The sequence below is a fragment of the Phycodurus eques genome, chromosome 1 (assembly GCF_024500275.1).
Source record: "Phycodurus eques isolate BA_2022a chromosome 1, UOR_Pequ_1.1, whole genome shotgun sequence".
NCBI classification, from domain to species: Eukaryota; Metazoa; Chordata; class Actinopteri; order Syngnathiformes; family Syngnathidae; genus Phycodurus; species Phycodurus eques.
The window spans coordinates 41204508-41217893 of NC_084525.1; the positions used below are offsets into that span (position 1 = coordinate 41204508).

Here is a 13386-nt window from a genome sequence, read left to right on the forward strand (position 1 = left end):
GGCATCCCTCACCGTTGGTGTCCACCAATGGTTTCGGGGATTGCCACCACGACAGGCACCAACCCCCTTACGGCCACAGCTCCGGTCGGCCGCCTCAGCAATGGAGGCGCGGAACATGGTCCACTCGGACTCGATGTCCGCCGCCTCCCCCGGAACATGAGCAAAGTTATGTCGAAGGTGGGAGTTAAAACTCCTTTATTTATTATCATTATTTTTTTCCTTAATAAATTAAATCTCCATTTAAAAACAGCATATTAAGTTCACTTGGGTTATATTTGTCTCATATTTACATTTGTTTGATCTTCAACTTTTAAGTGGGGAAAACTGTGCAAAAATGTAAGAATTTGAGAAGGGGGCCAATACTTTTTCACAGCACTGTATATATTGTGTGAGCAATATCAATACACAAGATACAGCATTGTTGGGATATAAGTAAATGTTTACAATATTGTAATTGATTTACCAGTATTTTAAGCTTTATTGTTAATTTGTGCAATTGCTAGGCCTTGATTTTAGTGAGGTTAGTACAGAGTCATCGCCATGAATGCAATTGTACTAATAATTTCTTAAAGGGTCTTAAAATAATACAACATAAAGATGCCAAATATGAAATAATCACGAAGACTTAACATATTATATCATGAATATACGGGTCCGTTACAGGTTTTGACAGGGCCACCACAACTCGGCCCATCGGGCCACCACTCAACAAGGCTTAATGTCGAACGGTGACTAATAAGCAACCAGTTAGTACTTCCCGATACGTTTATTCACGATATTTGAACTATAGTGTCAGCAATTAATGCTGTCGGTTTGATTAATGTGCTGGTCTATCGGCTGGTTCTGGCAAAGAATGTTCCTCAAACAGAAACGGAGGGGACCCTAAGGGACTCTTTGATCACTGGCTTTTCTCATTCTTTTCTCTTCTCACTATATTGAGAAGGTCTAGGTATACAGTATATCAGTCCCTTCACTGTCTTGTCTGTGTGTGTGTGTGTATTTGTTTGTTTGTTACTTGTTGTTTGCATCACTTACAGTTGAGTGTGATGAGAAAAGTGGCACAAACTGGGCTTGAATCCCAATAATAAAAAAGCCTTGTTTCGGATCTTTATCTTCTCTGAAAATTCCACAGAAATTATTGATTTTTATATATATATTTTATATATATTTTGGAGTTGTATAGTGGTCAAAAAGGGTTTGATTTTTAGGTTACAAACCGTTTAGTTTGAAATGTTGATTTGTAAAGTGATGCTGGGAAGAATACTTTCCCATCATCAAAACTCCAGGCTGAAATGCCAAAACAGGCAGGCGGTTGCACACAAACAAATAAAATATCAAATGGACAAACCCAAGTGTATTAAAATATCTTTTTTCTTGGACAGAAGGTATCATCATGTTGCTTGTCACTCAATTGGCAGAAAAGAGTGCAAATTAACTAGCTGTTTAAAATAAGTGTATGTGTAGCACATTGGCATTTTCCTCTGGCTAGCAACAACTTTTTTTCTTGGATATTATAATGTGCGGATTATTAGAGGAAATTGTTTTAACCCCATTCTGTTACTATTTAGAACCGTCTGTCAGGTAGAGTTTTCATCAGAATATTTTTGAGAGATGTAAGGAAAAAATGTAAATGAGTGGAAGACAATGACTTGAAGAAGGACGGCCCAAGCCACTATACAGTATTTATGAGTTAAGGTGATCGGGAGTGAGCAGCTGGTTGGGGGGTGTTTCTCTGAAGAGGACTGCGCTAATGCTGGTTGTAATCAGGTTAGCTTATGTGTGTCTGCATGTGCGCCTCACAATTTTCTTGTGATGGATAAGGTTCTAATTTAGCATTCTAGTGCATAGAACATACACGTTTGCCAATACAAACACTTGTTTTTTTAAGTACAAGAAAATCCTGTCTTTGTTTCCCTTTGTGTGACTAATGTTAGGCTAATGATAATGCCAGTGACGCTGTGTTGAAACTTTGAATGAACATTTATGAGAAATAAACGGCTTGTAGTGAGAACTTTGCCACTCATTTGGAGAACTGTTAGCTATCTGCCAAACTAAACACTGTACATTTAGGGAGAGCAGAATATATACTGTACAAATGTAAGACGAAACAAAAAACTGCCACATTGTGAAATAATACATCACCATGAGTTTGTGTGATTGAGCAGTGCAAATCTGAATAGTGATCCAGATGCCTTAAAGTTAGTGGATTTTAAAACAGTTAACACTTCAACATGGGGCTTATCGAAACATTCCTGAAATGTAAACACAATTTTTGTGAGTTGAAGAGAAGCTAAGAATAGATGGTAATGTTACACTCATGGCATCTGGAAAATATGCAAATAAGAAGTAATTTTAAAGCTCGGTGGGGGAAATGATGCTGCTTATCGTTCAAACCTTACGGGAGCAAGTCGTCCAATATAGTTTTGTGATAAAACGCACTCATTATAGACTCCAACAAACCACATGCATTTTACCATGTGATATGCCGCAAACAGGCGCCACAATCATACACTGAAGGGCAACACCCAATTCCACACACACACACATAACGTCACCATCTGTGTCACCTCAGCTTTGGCCACATTTGAAGCTGTTACAGCCTCTGTGCACACACCCATGTACAAATAGAGTAGCTCACAATACAGTAACTAAAAGAGATGCATTGGACATTGGACCCCCTCTGAGATCACAGAACACATCCAGTAGCCTTTCCCTGTCACTCTCACCCCCTTACACGTGTTACCCGGCCCACCGCTAAAGGCAGCGGTAATTAAAGGACGGCTTGCGCTCTAGACTGAGCTGTTGCACTATTTCGGCCCATATAATTACACACCACAAGTTTTTTTCCACCATAAACCCCGTATAACCCTAAACAAGTTACCAGGACCAGCTGCTGAGGAATAGGCCACGTTCACTTTCTCCTGCACCGGCTCCCAGACAGAAACACAAGTTGTAATCTAGCGTGACGTTTCCTTACCCACTGTGTTGGCATCAGTTTTCTCAGTCAGGAGCAAAGTCACAATGAGTTATTCCATCCACGGACTCCTCTCTGCTGTCATCTGTGCAGAACTTCCCTCAGGCTCGGCACGTTCTCCTTTCTGCTCGCTTTTGTTTTAAGTTTCTTCATTCCAATGCTGCTCATCTACCCTCAGTTCTCCCTTTACAGGCTGACAAAGACTCGTATCTGGCCCACAAGCAAAGTGCTGTGTGCAGCGTGTGTCTGATTCAAGAGGTTCTTGCTGTGCTTGAGAGACAGTTGATGGCTTTTTTTTTCTCCATTTAGTGAGAATAGGGTTATAATGTACCTTTTGCTGCAATAAATCCAGCCAGTAATTGTAATTAATGATACACAGGAGAGTTACTGTATGTGATATTTTACACTAAAGACGTAGATTATTCACTTTTTTGTTTAACACAGTGTTACTTTGCTGTGAATTTGACATGAAAATTAATGTTTTGGTGGTTATTGAAGGACTCTGTTATCAAAACCTTGAGTGGGAGCATAACACATCCACTCAGACTCACGGGAATTTGTTTGATTCACCCAAGTAAAGAAACACCTCAGGGCCACTGCCAGGGCCGCACACACACACACACACACATACAGACACACACAGCCTGCTAATATGGCATCATTTTGTGTGCCAAAGGGCTACGTCTGCAGTTTTCTGTTATCAAAAGAGTCTCTGGCTCACCTTCCTGGTATTTCCTCCAGTTATAGGCTGACATGGCCTGCGAAAGATACAGTGACCGGTTTAATGCTGCCCATGAAGTTTAAAGCTAAATGTTGACAAGCCAAATGTTATACTCGCTCCCCCACTCAACATATTTTCGTCATGGTCTGGGTGAGTGAGCATCTGCTCAATAGTTAAGAAGTTAAATTGCATTTGCCATGTAGCAATGGTTGTGGATGGTTGCAAAAAAAATAGCATGACACACACACACAAGACTCATACTTAATTAACATCCAAGATGGATTGCGGCGGCTGGTTAGCACATCTGCCTCACAGTTCTGAGGACCGGGGTTCAAATCCCGGCCCCGCCTGTGTGGAGTTCGCATGTTCTCCCCGTGCCTGCGTGGGTTTCCTCCCACATCCCAAAAACATACGTGGTAGGTTGATTGAAGACACTAAACTGCCCATAGGTGTGAATGTGAGTGCAAATGGTTGTTTGTTTCTGTGTGTCCTGCGATTGGCTGGCGACCAGTTCAGTGTGTACCCCGCCTCTCGCCCGAAGATAGCTGGGATAGGCTCCAGTACGCCCGATAAGTGGTATGGAAAATGGATGAATGGATGGATTGCGGACAGGAGGAGGCAGAGGAAAGAGACGGAATAAGAAAAAAAGAAGCGAAGAAAGGATGCTAATTATGCCATTTAAAACAAGACAGCGGAGGAAAGCCACTTGGAGAAGACCAAGCTGTGTGTCTCAGTGGAAAACTGAAAGCTTAAGCTTTGTGTCAAAGCATTTGGACTCTCATTGGAGGCTTATTGTACATGTGAGCATCACAACATTACATCAAAGCCCGTAGTGCTCCAAGAAATTCATTTCCTGAGCTCCAGCAATACTTAGTAATGAATGTGACAGCTGTGCAGCCCCAGTAGTGTGTGTGTGTGTGTGTGTGTGTGTGCGTGCGTGCGTGTGTGTGCACGTGTGAGTGTGTGTGTGTGTGTGTGTGTGCGTGTGTCTCAGTCTCATCTGGCACCGTCAAAGCAGAGCTCTCTAATTTGGAGAAAATGGAAAAGAGTAACTGGGCTCACACAGCCAAACACAATTATACACTGAAGAAGACAGACATTGTTTAGGCAAAAAAAAAAAAGTACCTGGTCTGATTCACTGATTGAAAGCTGATTTTTTTACATTTTTGTTTTATTTTTTTCTGTGTCAGGCCCACAAATACATGCATAACAAGTAATTTGTGCTGTTTAGTGTTACTCAGTTTGTCTGAACACACTTCCCTCTGACCTCTTTTTTTTTTTCCCTGCCTATCACTGAGAACGTGCATTGCCTTTTTTAACACACACACTAATGTCCTCCATCTGAGTACCAGTGTCCTGCTGTGCCTAATGTCCCGTTTGCCTGACAAAATATGCCCTGTTTGCCACACAAGGCTGCGAGAGATTGTCTGACCCAGGCCGTGGCTCTGGGCTTCCTGTTGAGAGACATTAGGTCTCCCCATTGTACCTACACATGCTAATGATATGTGCTAATGTACACTGGCATTCACAATGATTTAGTCCATGCTTGCAGAATAGTGCATTAAGTGTACGCCGCGTGCAGCCATTTGGGCTCATTGTGCTGTTTATTTGTGCTGTCAACCCCTGCGTGCCGTGTCTGTATCTCTATGATCCATGCTCGCTTGTTTAGCTTGTCAGTGATCTTGTGTATGTCTGTCAGTATAAATGTGAGCAACATGCGTGGTGGGTACATGCTTTTATGCAACGGTGTGTATGTGGCAGGTTTGACGGGTAAGCCCGTCCACTTGAAAAACAGCCTGTGTTTGTAAAACTCAAGACCAGACGATAAATTATGGATAATTGGAACTGTACCATCAAATTCTGTGTAGCAAGCCCACAGGTACGTACAGTCCTGCTCACCATTATTGGCACCCATGAAGTTTAAGTACTAAATGTGGAATATGTCTTGAAGATAAATGAATCAAGTGAAACTGTTTTCTATAGAGAAACTGTGTTTGATACAAAAGAGCAAATGATAAACAATATTTTATGGACAGATGAAACAAAATAGAGCTTTTTAGCAGTGCACACAAACATGTTTACAGACAATGCAATGAAGCCTTTAAGAAAACGAACACCCTGCCAACAGTCAAGCATGGTGGAGGATCCATAATGCTGTGGGGCTGCTTTGCTCCATCTGGTACTGGAAGCCTTGGCTTTATCACAGGTGTCATGAAATGAGAAACTTATCAAGAGATTTTAGAGCGAAATGTCTTACCCAGTATATGAAAATGTGGTTTGAGGTAAAGATCATGGGTCCTCTAGAAAGGCAAAGACCCTAAGCACACATCCATCAGCACACAGGAATTATTGAAAAGGGGGGAAAAAAATGGACTGTTTTAAAATGGCTTGCTATGAGTCCTGATCTCAATCCAATTGAAATTCGTTGGGGGAAGCTGAAAGCTACCACTGGGGAAAATAGCCTTGCAAATGTTCAAGAGCTTGATCAAATTGCAAAGGAAGAGTGGGAGAAAATAGCACCTGAGAGGTGCATAAAGCTTACAGACAGATACAAGAAACATTTGGAGGCTGTCATCGCTCAAAGGGTGTGCAACCAAATATTAGGGAGGGGTGCCAATTTTGCTACACATGCTGTTTTCTTTATATATTTTTTTCTTCGTTGAAATTACAATATCTAAGTTGAAAAAAAAAAAAAATGTTAAATTACCCCATTCATCATGATTCTTCAGCTCTTTTGCGCTCAGTTTCAGTATGAGTTTCAGCTTCAGTACTTCTGTAAAAATTCACTACTCGAGAAACCACCAACAACAACTAACCACCACATTTCCAACTTGTGAGGGTGGTGCTTTATAACTCCCCCAAATCTGGTTGCTTTGAAGGTCTCATATAATTGTAACTGGACACCTAAAATCCCACATGAGTCATCTTGTTTGTTTGCCATTGGGAACATGGGAGGAAGAGAAACAACTGACGATCAGAGCGAGCTGACTCACCCAACTGTCCAACGACTTGGCACACAATCACTGTCATCATCATCAACAAGAGGAGGTGGTTTTGCTGGTCTTTTACAAGTTGGCGTGAAAACGCAAACATGCACCAATATTCTAGTTTTACTGTATGCGGCCGTGAGTGGCTTTAAACAGCCACTTCCCTGGGTGGGAGGGTGTGTGCCCTCTCCACCCTACTCCACATACAGTTTTTTAGGCCAGTGTTGTTTGCATAAAACATGCACACACATGTTCATCATGAGGGTGCAATGCTTACTTGTGGTTACATGTGTTTATGTTACCACATGTGGGGCATTCCAGTCCTCCTTCCTTTGTTGTTTGATACAACTGGAACCATAAGGCCACGTCCAAACCTAATCTAAATATTTGATGCAAAGCCACTGTGTTAAATTACCCTTTAGAGTGCTTTTGAAACCGGAACACACGTTTGATCCTCATCATTTTGTATGTGGATGATCCAAAGTGAGTGAGGTGTTCAAGAGCGTTTGGGTGTGTCAGTGGTTTACAATGGCCAACATCACACCAGTGAACCTTTATTCTCTACAGTATGTTACTACAGTCAATGTCTTCTAGAACCGCTTTTCTCAAACGTATGGGTAATATGAATTAAATGCTAATATGAAGAGAGGTTATTCATTTTCAAGCACTAACAGGTGACCAATTTCTTGTGAAAAGACATTTTGATTGTTTATTGTGCTAATATGATGTTGTGTTCATTGTCATTGGTTTATATGTCAATGCCGGGTGTACTAACCTTTAGTAAATATGGGTCGTAGGGAGGAAGGTTTTTTTGTTGTTTTTTTTTGGGGGGGGGGGGGTAATTGGGTAATTGAAAATAAATGTTCATTAAAGACTCAGAGCAAACCAGTATAATACTGCTTAATTTGAAAAAATATTAGTTGCATAATTTTCCAAAATTTACACATTTTCAATCTATTCGTCCCTTTTTTATATAGTGCTTGTCATCATTATGGTCACAGCTGAACTGGAACCTATCCAGGTTGAGTTTACAGAACACAGTTTTGTAATTTGGTTTATATTATTGACTCCATAAAGTGAACGCATGACTGGATTTGGGCTTAGAAAGTCAACATCTTCTGCTGTCTTTCCTTACAGGTGGCACCCAGCGGTGCTGAATCCCGACCTTTGCACCTGTATGAGGAATTGGACTGGCCGCCACCCACACAAACTAGGTAAAAGCTCATTTTTTCCTCAATACAAGAGGAGAAGACAGGATTACGCCAATCTTTGTGCCCCCCTCCCACACACACACACACACACACACACGGCCCAGGCTAATCCTCTTTGGAGCTCATAATTAAATCTGGAGTGTTTGCCTTGGGAGTGTCTACTCATCCCTGGAATAGGACTGATCAGGTCTCCAGAGACCATGGCACCGGCAGGAAGCTTACGCATAGAACCAACCTGAGGACGCTCAGCTCTTGTCGTGCACGCGCAGCCTCTCATGTGACTTTACTGCCGCTGTGTTCGCTCCTTGTTTGTTTAGCTGCTCTCCTGTCAAATTAGGAACGTAAATACATGTGGCTCATAAGTTCTCCGGAGAAGATTTCACATTAGTGCCACACGGCAGAGGGATGCAAGGATGCAAGGTGACTGTAGAGGGGATACCAGTAGGGAGATGAGAAGAGAGGGACATGACAAGTCATTTCACGGCTTATTGGGCCGCCTGATATAACCGAAAGCAGGGAGCGAACCGAGAGGGCACATCATGGAGCAGAAAAATGAGTAAGAATTCAAACTGAGACCTGATGGAATTGGATAGTTAAGTCCTAACTATACTTTTTAATCTAACTCTATGGGCTGACATAAAGCTAAAATCTAATCTGTTCTGTGGCACAATTGACAGATTGTTCACATTCAACAAATGTTTTTATTTGGATCACAAAACAAACTATTTGAAGGCACGGCTTTTTGGTTAGGCAGCACGGTAACTTACTGGTTAGCACTTCTGCCTCACTGTTCTGAGGTTTGGGGTTCAAATCTTGCCTCTGTGTGGAGTCAAGTCAAGTTTATTTGTATCTATTATTGTAAGTCTTAAAGGGCTTCGCAGGCCCACAGTTGGCAATGATTGACGACATCCCCTAATCTAAACCACCCACCCAATCGGGCAAGGAAAAATTAAAAACTTTTTTGGGGGGGGGGAATATAAATAAACCTTGAAAAGGGACCGCAGATGGGGGGGATCCCCCTTCAAGTCGAGTGGACAACATTTATCACATAGTCCAATGTTAATTAAGATGGCATAAAGAGTCCATTTAAAGAGAAAAGGTGCCACAAGGTAGACTCTTTCGGTGGCAACGACTCCGCGGGAAGTGGTCCACCTCAGATCTTGTCCCAGTTGGTCGGTGCAGAACCCAAACAGCAACACCCTCAGATTCGGTCAACATCACCTAGCCCTCTCTCTGAGCAGGAGATAGGACGGCATTAAAACAGGCCTTCATTTGCTTTAACTAAATGCCAAAGAGTAGAAATACGTCTTAAATTGGGATTTAAACATTTCTACTGAGGTAGCAGCCCTAATATCCATGAGTAGGGCATTCCAGAGTGCTGGAGCACGAATAGAAAATGCTCAAGAGACTGCAAACTTCTTTCTGGCTCTCCGAGTCATCAAAAGACCAGCGTTTTACAAGCAAAGGTTTTGGGACAGAACATACGGTACAACTAAGTCAGTGAGCTAAGATGGTGCTAACCCGTGTAATATTTTGAGTAAGTAACAGGACCTTAAAATCGCATTTCGAGTAGACCGGGAGCCAAAGCAAGTTGGCCAAAATGGGGGTAATATGATCAAACTTTTTCGTCCTCTTCAGAAGTCTTGCTGTGCGTTTTGTACTAAATGCCGACTTTTAATACTAGACGTGAAGACCAGAAAGCAGCACGTTACAATAGTCGAGGCGAGACAAAACAAATGCGTGGACTACATTCTCTGCATCACTAGCGGATAGGATGGGCCATATCTTAGATATTGCGAAGAAGAGGAAAAAAACGCAGTTTTGGTAATATTCTTCTGCTTTTGAAAGGACAGCGTCCAGTCAAATATAACCAAGCAAAAAGTTGCAGGACATCTACTGTGTAGTTTTAATGGCATGTATAGCTGAGTATCATCATAAAAATGAACGCTACCATAAGGCGCACCATATTAAAAGGCGCAGTCTCAGTTATGGGGTGTATTTCTATATTTAACACATACATAAGGTGCACCGTATTATTGGACGCAGGCATGGTAAAACATACGCTAGCTTAAAACATACGGTAGCATAGATGCACGCTAAAACAATGTTTTTAAAAAGGCAGCGGGAGCAAAACTGAGTTTGGTTGTACTTTATTGAAGTATTTAACAATGTACTCACGTTATTTTTTGATCAATCCGCATCCACAAATCCATCAAAGTCCTCATCTTCTGTATCCGAAATGAACAGCTGGGCAAGTTCTCAATCAAACACGCCAGGTTCGAGTCAGTCTCCTTGCCGTGCGGCTCCTCAGAAAGGATGCCGGCTTTTATGAACGCTCGAACAACAGTGCAAGCAGACACGTTAGCCCAAGCATCCACAATCCATTCACAAACTGTGGTATAACTCGCCCGGCGCTGCCTGCTAGTCTTTGTTTTTTTTTTGTTGTTGTTGTTTTTTGTCCTGTTCGGCTGTCAAGCAGAATGGAAAATCTGTATCCCTTTTATGCCGAAACAGTTTTACTGTGTCACAGTGGAGTTTTTAAGCTTCCACTGTGGTATTATAATTGAGGTTTATAGAGAATCAGACCTGATCAGTCAAACAGAACAAAGTTTCTAGACGGGAGAAAGAAACAAAGACAAAAGACAAAGCACTAATTGTAAACAGGATGAGTGAAGTAAATCATTACAATATCTACAACAATGAAACGTTAACTATGAGTGTTAAAACTGTGTTCGCCATCTGTCGTCCACCGCTTCCACGCCGCTCGCAACTTCACTTTGAACGCCCTGTTTACACGGATGTCCAGCGGTTGGAGTTCATTAGTCAAGCCTCCCGGAATGATGGCAAGCTTCCTCACTTGCTGCACATGGCAGTTATTGCACTCAGTCGAATGGTGACTTGAGATGCTTTTCCCGGCTGTTCTTTGCTCGTTAATCCATTGCTCGAGTTGGTATTCCAACTCGGGCCACCTCGCCTTGTTTCCGCGTTTTTCTTTTTTTTCCGTGGAAACAGCTTCGTCTTCTTGACTTGGCGAAGCTCGTTTTCCTGCTTCCTCCACTTGTGAACCATAGATTCGTTGATCTTGAATTCTCTCGTGGCTGCTCGATTCCCATGTTCCTCCGTGTAACTGATAGCTTGCAGTTTAAACTGTGCTTCGTAAGCGTGTCTCTTCGTAGGTGCCACTTTCGGGGGTCTTTAGCCAAACCGATGTTGTTTTGCACAATGCACACCCCGGCGCTGTATACCTACTGGGGGCGTGGCTTTAGCGTCACGTCCGCATGCTGTCCTGAGCCACATCCACTTTTTCCTCTGTATAAGCAGTGTGTCGGCAGAAATTCTCCCAGTCAAGCGGTCAAAAAAAATAAAAAGTCAAGCGGAGTGCTCATCACACAACATTTATAGATGTTGGAACTCGGTGCACACATAAGGCGCGCCCCATTATAAGACAAAATTGAAGACTTTTAATTGCGCCTTATGGTCGTGAAAATACGGTAATCTTATATTTGCGTGTGATATCGCCAAGCAGAACCATGATAAATACTAAACAAAAGGCCAAGTACCGATCCCCACGGGACTCGACAAGTGACATTATAATACTCATAGGTCACATTACCATGAATTACATGGTGCGTCCTATCCAAGAGATAAGATCTAAACCAAGAAAGTGCCGGGCCTGTAATACCGATACGTGTTTCGAGCCGATCTAGTAGTATTTTGTGAACAACAGTATCAAAGGCAGCGCTGAGGTTGAGTAATAATAGTATTCATGAAGTGTCGCAATCCATAGCTAGTAAAAGATCATTCATCACTTTTGCAAGGGCCGTTTTAGTAGAGTGGTCTGCCCTGAATCCGGACTAAAGAAATTGAAATAGATTGCTAGAGGCCATTATTAAGATTACAATTTTTTCATGAATTTCTGAAATAAATGGCAGATTTGACTCTGGGCTATAATTACAAAGACTCAGGTTCTTGGGTGGGTCTTTTGAGTAAGGGTCAAATAATGGTTGTCTTGAAAGCTGCAGGTACAGCGCCGGAGCAAAGTGATAAATTTATAATATTTAGAATTGGGAGGTCCTAACATTAAAAACAGCTCTTTAACGGGTTTCCCAGGTCGAGCAAGCATGTTGTTTGTTTTGTGAGTCTGTAAAGGGATGCTTCCTCAAAATAAGAGAGGATAGCCGGACGGGTATCCGCAATGGTGCCCATATTATTCTCTTGTTTGTGTTGTAGTAACCAATCCCCTCATGCCTGACGGAAGACCTCAAGTTTAGTCACACACTATTTTTACTCAAGTTTCCGACATGCTTGTTTTAGTTCTCTGGTTTCATTTATGAACCAAGGAGTACATTTCTTAGGACGCGTTTTAAGTCTTAATGGTGCAACGGTGTCGAGAGGGTTACACAGAGCCACATTAATATTATTTGTGAAATTATCAAGAGGACCCACATAAGAAGGTAATTAGTTCGGGTAATAGATCAGCGAGTGCAGTAGTAGTTGAACTAATATTACAGCTGTTATAGCTTAGGTTGCAGTCAGAACAATGGTAATGGACTTCAAATTGTATTAAGTACTGGTCGGACATAGCTGTGGTATAGGGAAGTACCGCTAGATTTGAGGTAGCAATGCCCCGGGTTAAAACCAAATCTGAAGTATTGCCATTGTTATAGGTCGGTTCATGTATTAATTGCACGAAACCAAAAGTACCGATTATTGTCTGAAATGCTGTTTCTGGCAAATGCTGTTTCTGGCAGGGAATTCATATGACTATTTTTTCATATTCATATGACTATTAGTCAACCGTGATTAAGACATCTGCGTGGGTCACCAAGTGAGCAAAAAATTCTGAGAATTCATCTAAAAAGCCAGAGTAAGGGCCTGGGGGTCGGCAGATAACTGCAAGATAGAACGGCAATTGTGTTGTCGATCACATAACAAGAGCCTCGAATGTTTTAAAGTCGGTTTGGGGTAGTGCCATGGTTGAAAGCGGGATTCGGAGATGAGTGTGACACTTCCTCCCTTATTAATAGGACGTGCAACAAGTGAACTCACAAAGTTTGGGGGATACACCTCATTAAGTGGTAAAATCTCGCAAAGGCCAATCATGTTAAGATTATGGTCTCTGATAAAATCATTGACGAGCAAAGCTTTTGAGGAAAGTGATCTAATCTTCAGAAAACTGATTTCCATTAAAGTGGGCTTATTTATACTATTCATAGTAGTAATATTAAGATTGCATCGTCGAGAACCATTAATATATTTCGAGTTCCTGTGGGCGCGGCGAGAGATTACTACTGCAGGAATCTGGTAGTTATTTCTCGACTTGTCAATGGTAAAACGCACCGGGGAAGAGTGCTTAAACTCGTCACACAGTACTACCTCAGTTGAAAGCATAACAGGCTGTCATGCATTAGTGGGTAATGGATCAGAATGTGTCGTAGTCGCGCTCATCTACATATAGGACTGTGTTGTTAGAGTCCAGCATAGCGCCAGTTA

General features: G+C 42.0%; 1 protein-coding gene across 3 annotated transcripts in view; it reads left to right on the plus strand.

Moving 5' to 3' along the window:
• Nucleotides 1-13386, plus strand: part of pard3ba (par-3 family cell polarity regulator beta a) — a 188226-nt gene that overhangs the window by 165666 nt on the left and 9174 nt on the right. For all 3 annotated transcript variants that reach the window (XM_061692038.1, XM_061692046.1, XM_061692054.1), the window contains one exon: nt 7820-7896. In XM_061692038.1, the coding sequence (XP_061548022.1) occupies nt 7820-7896 (77 nt within the window). The remainder of the gene's footprint in view (nt 1-7819; nt 7897-13386) is intronic.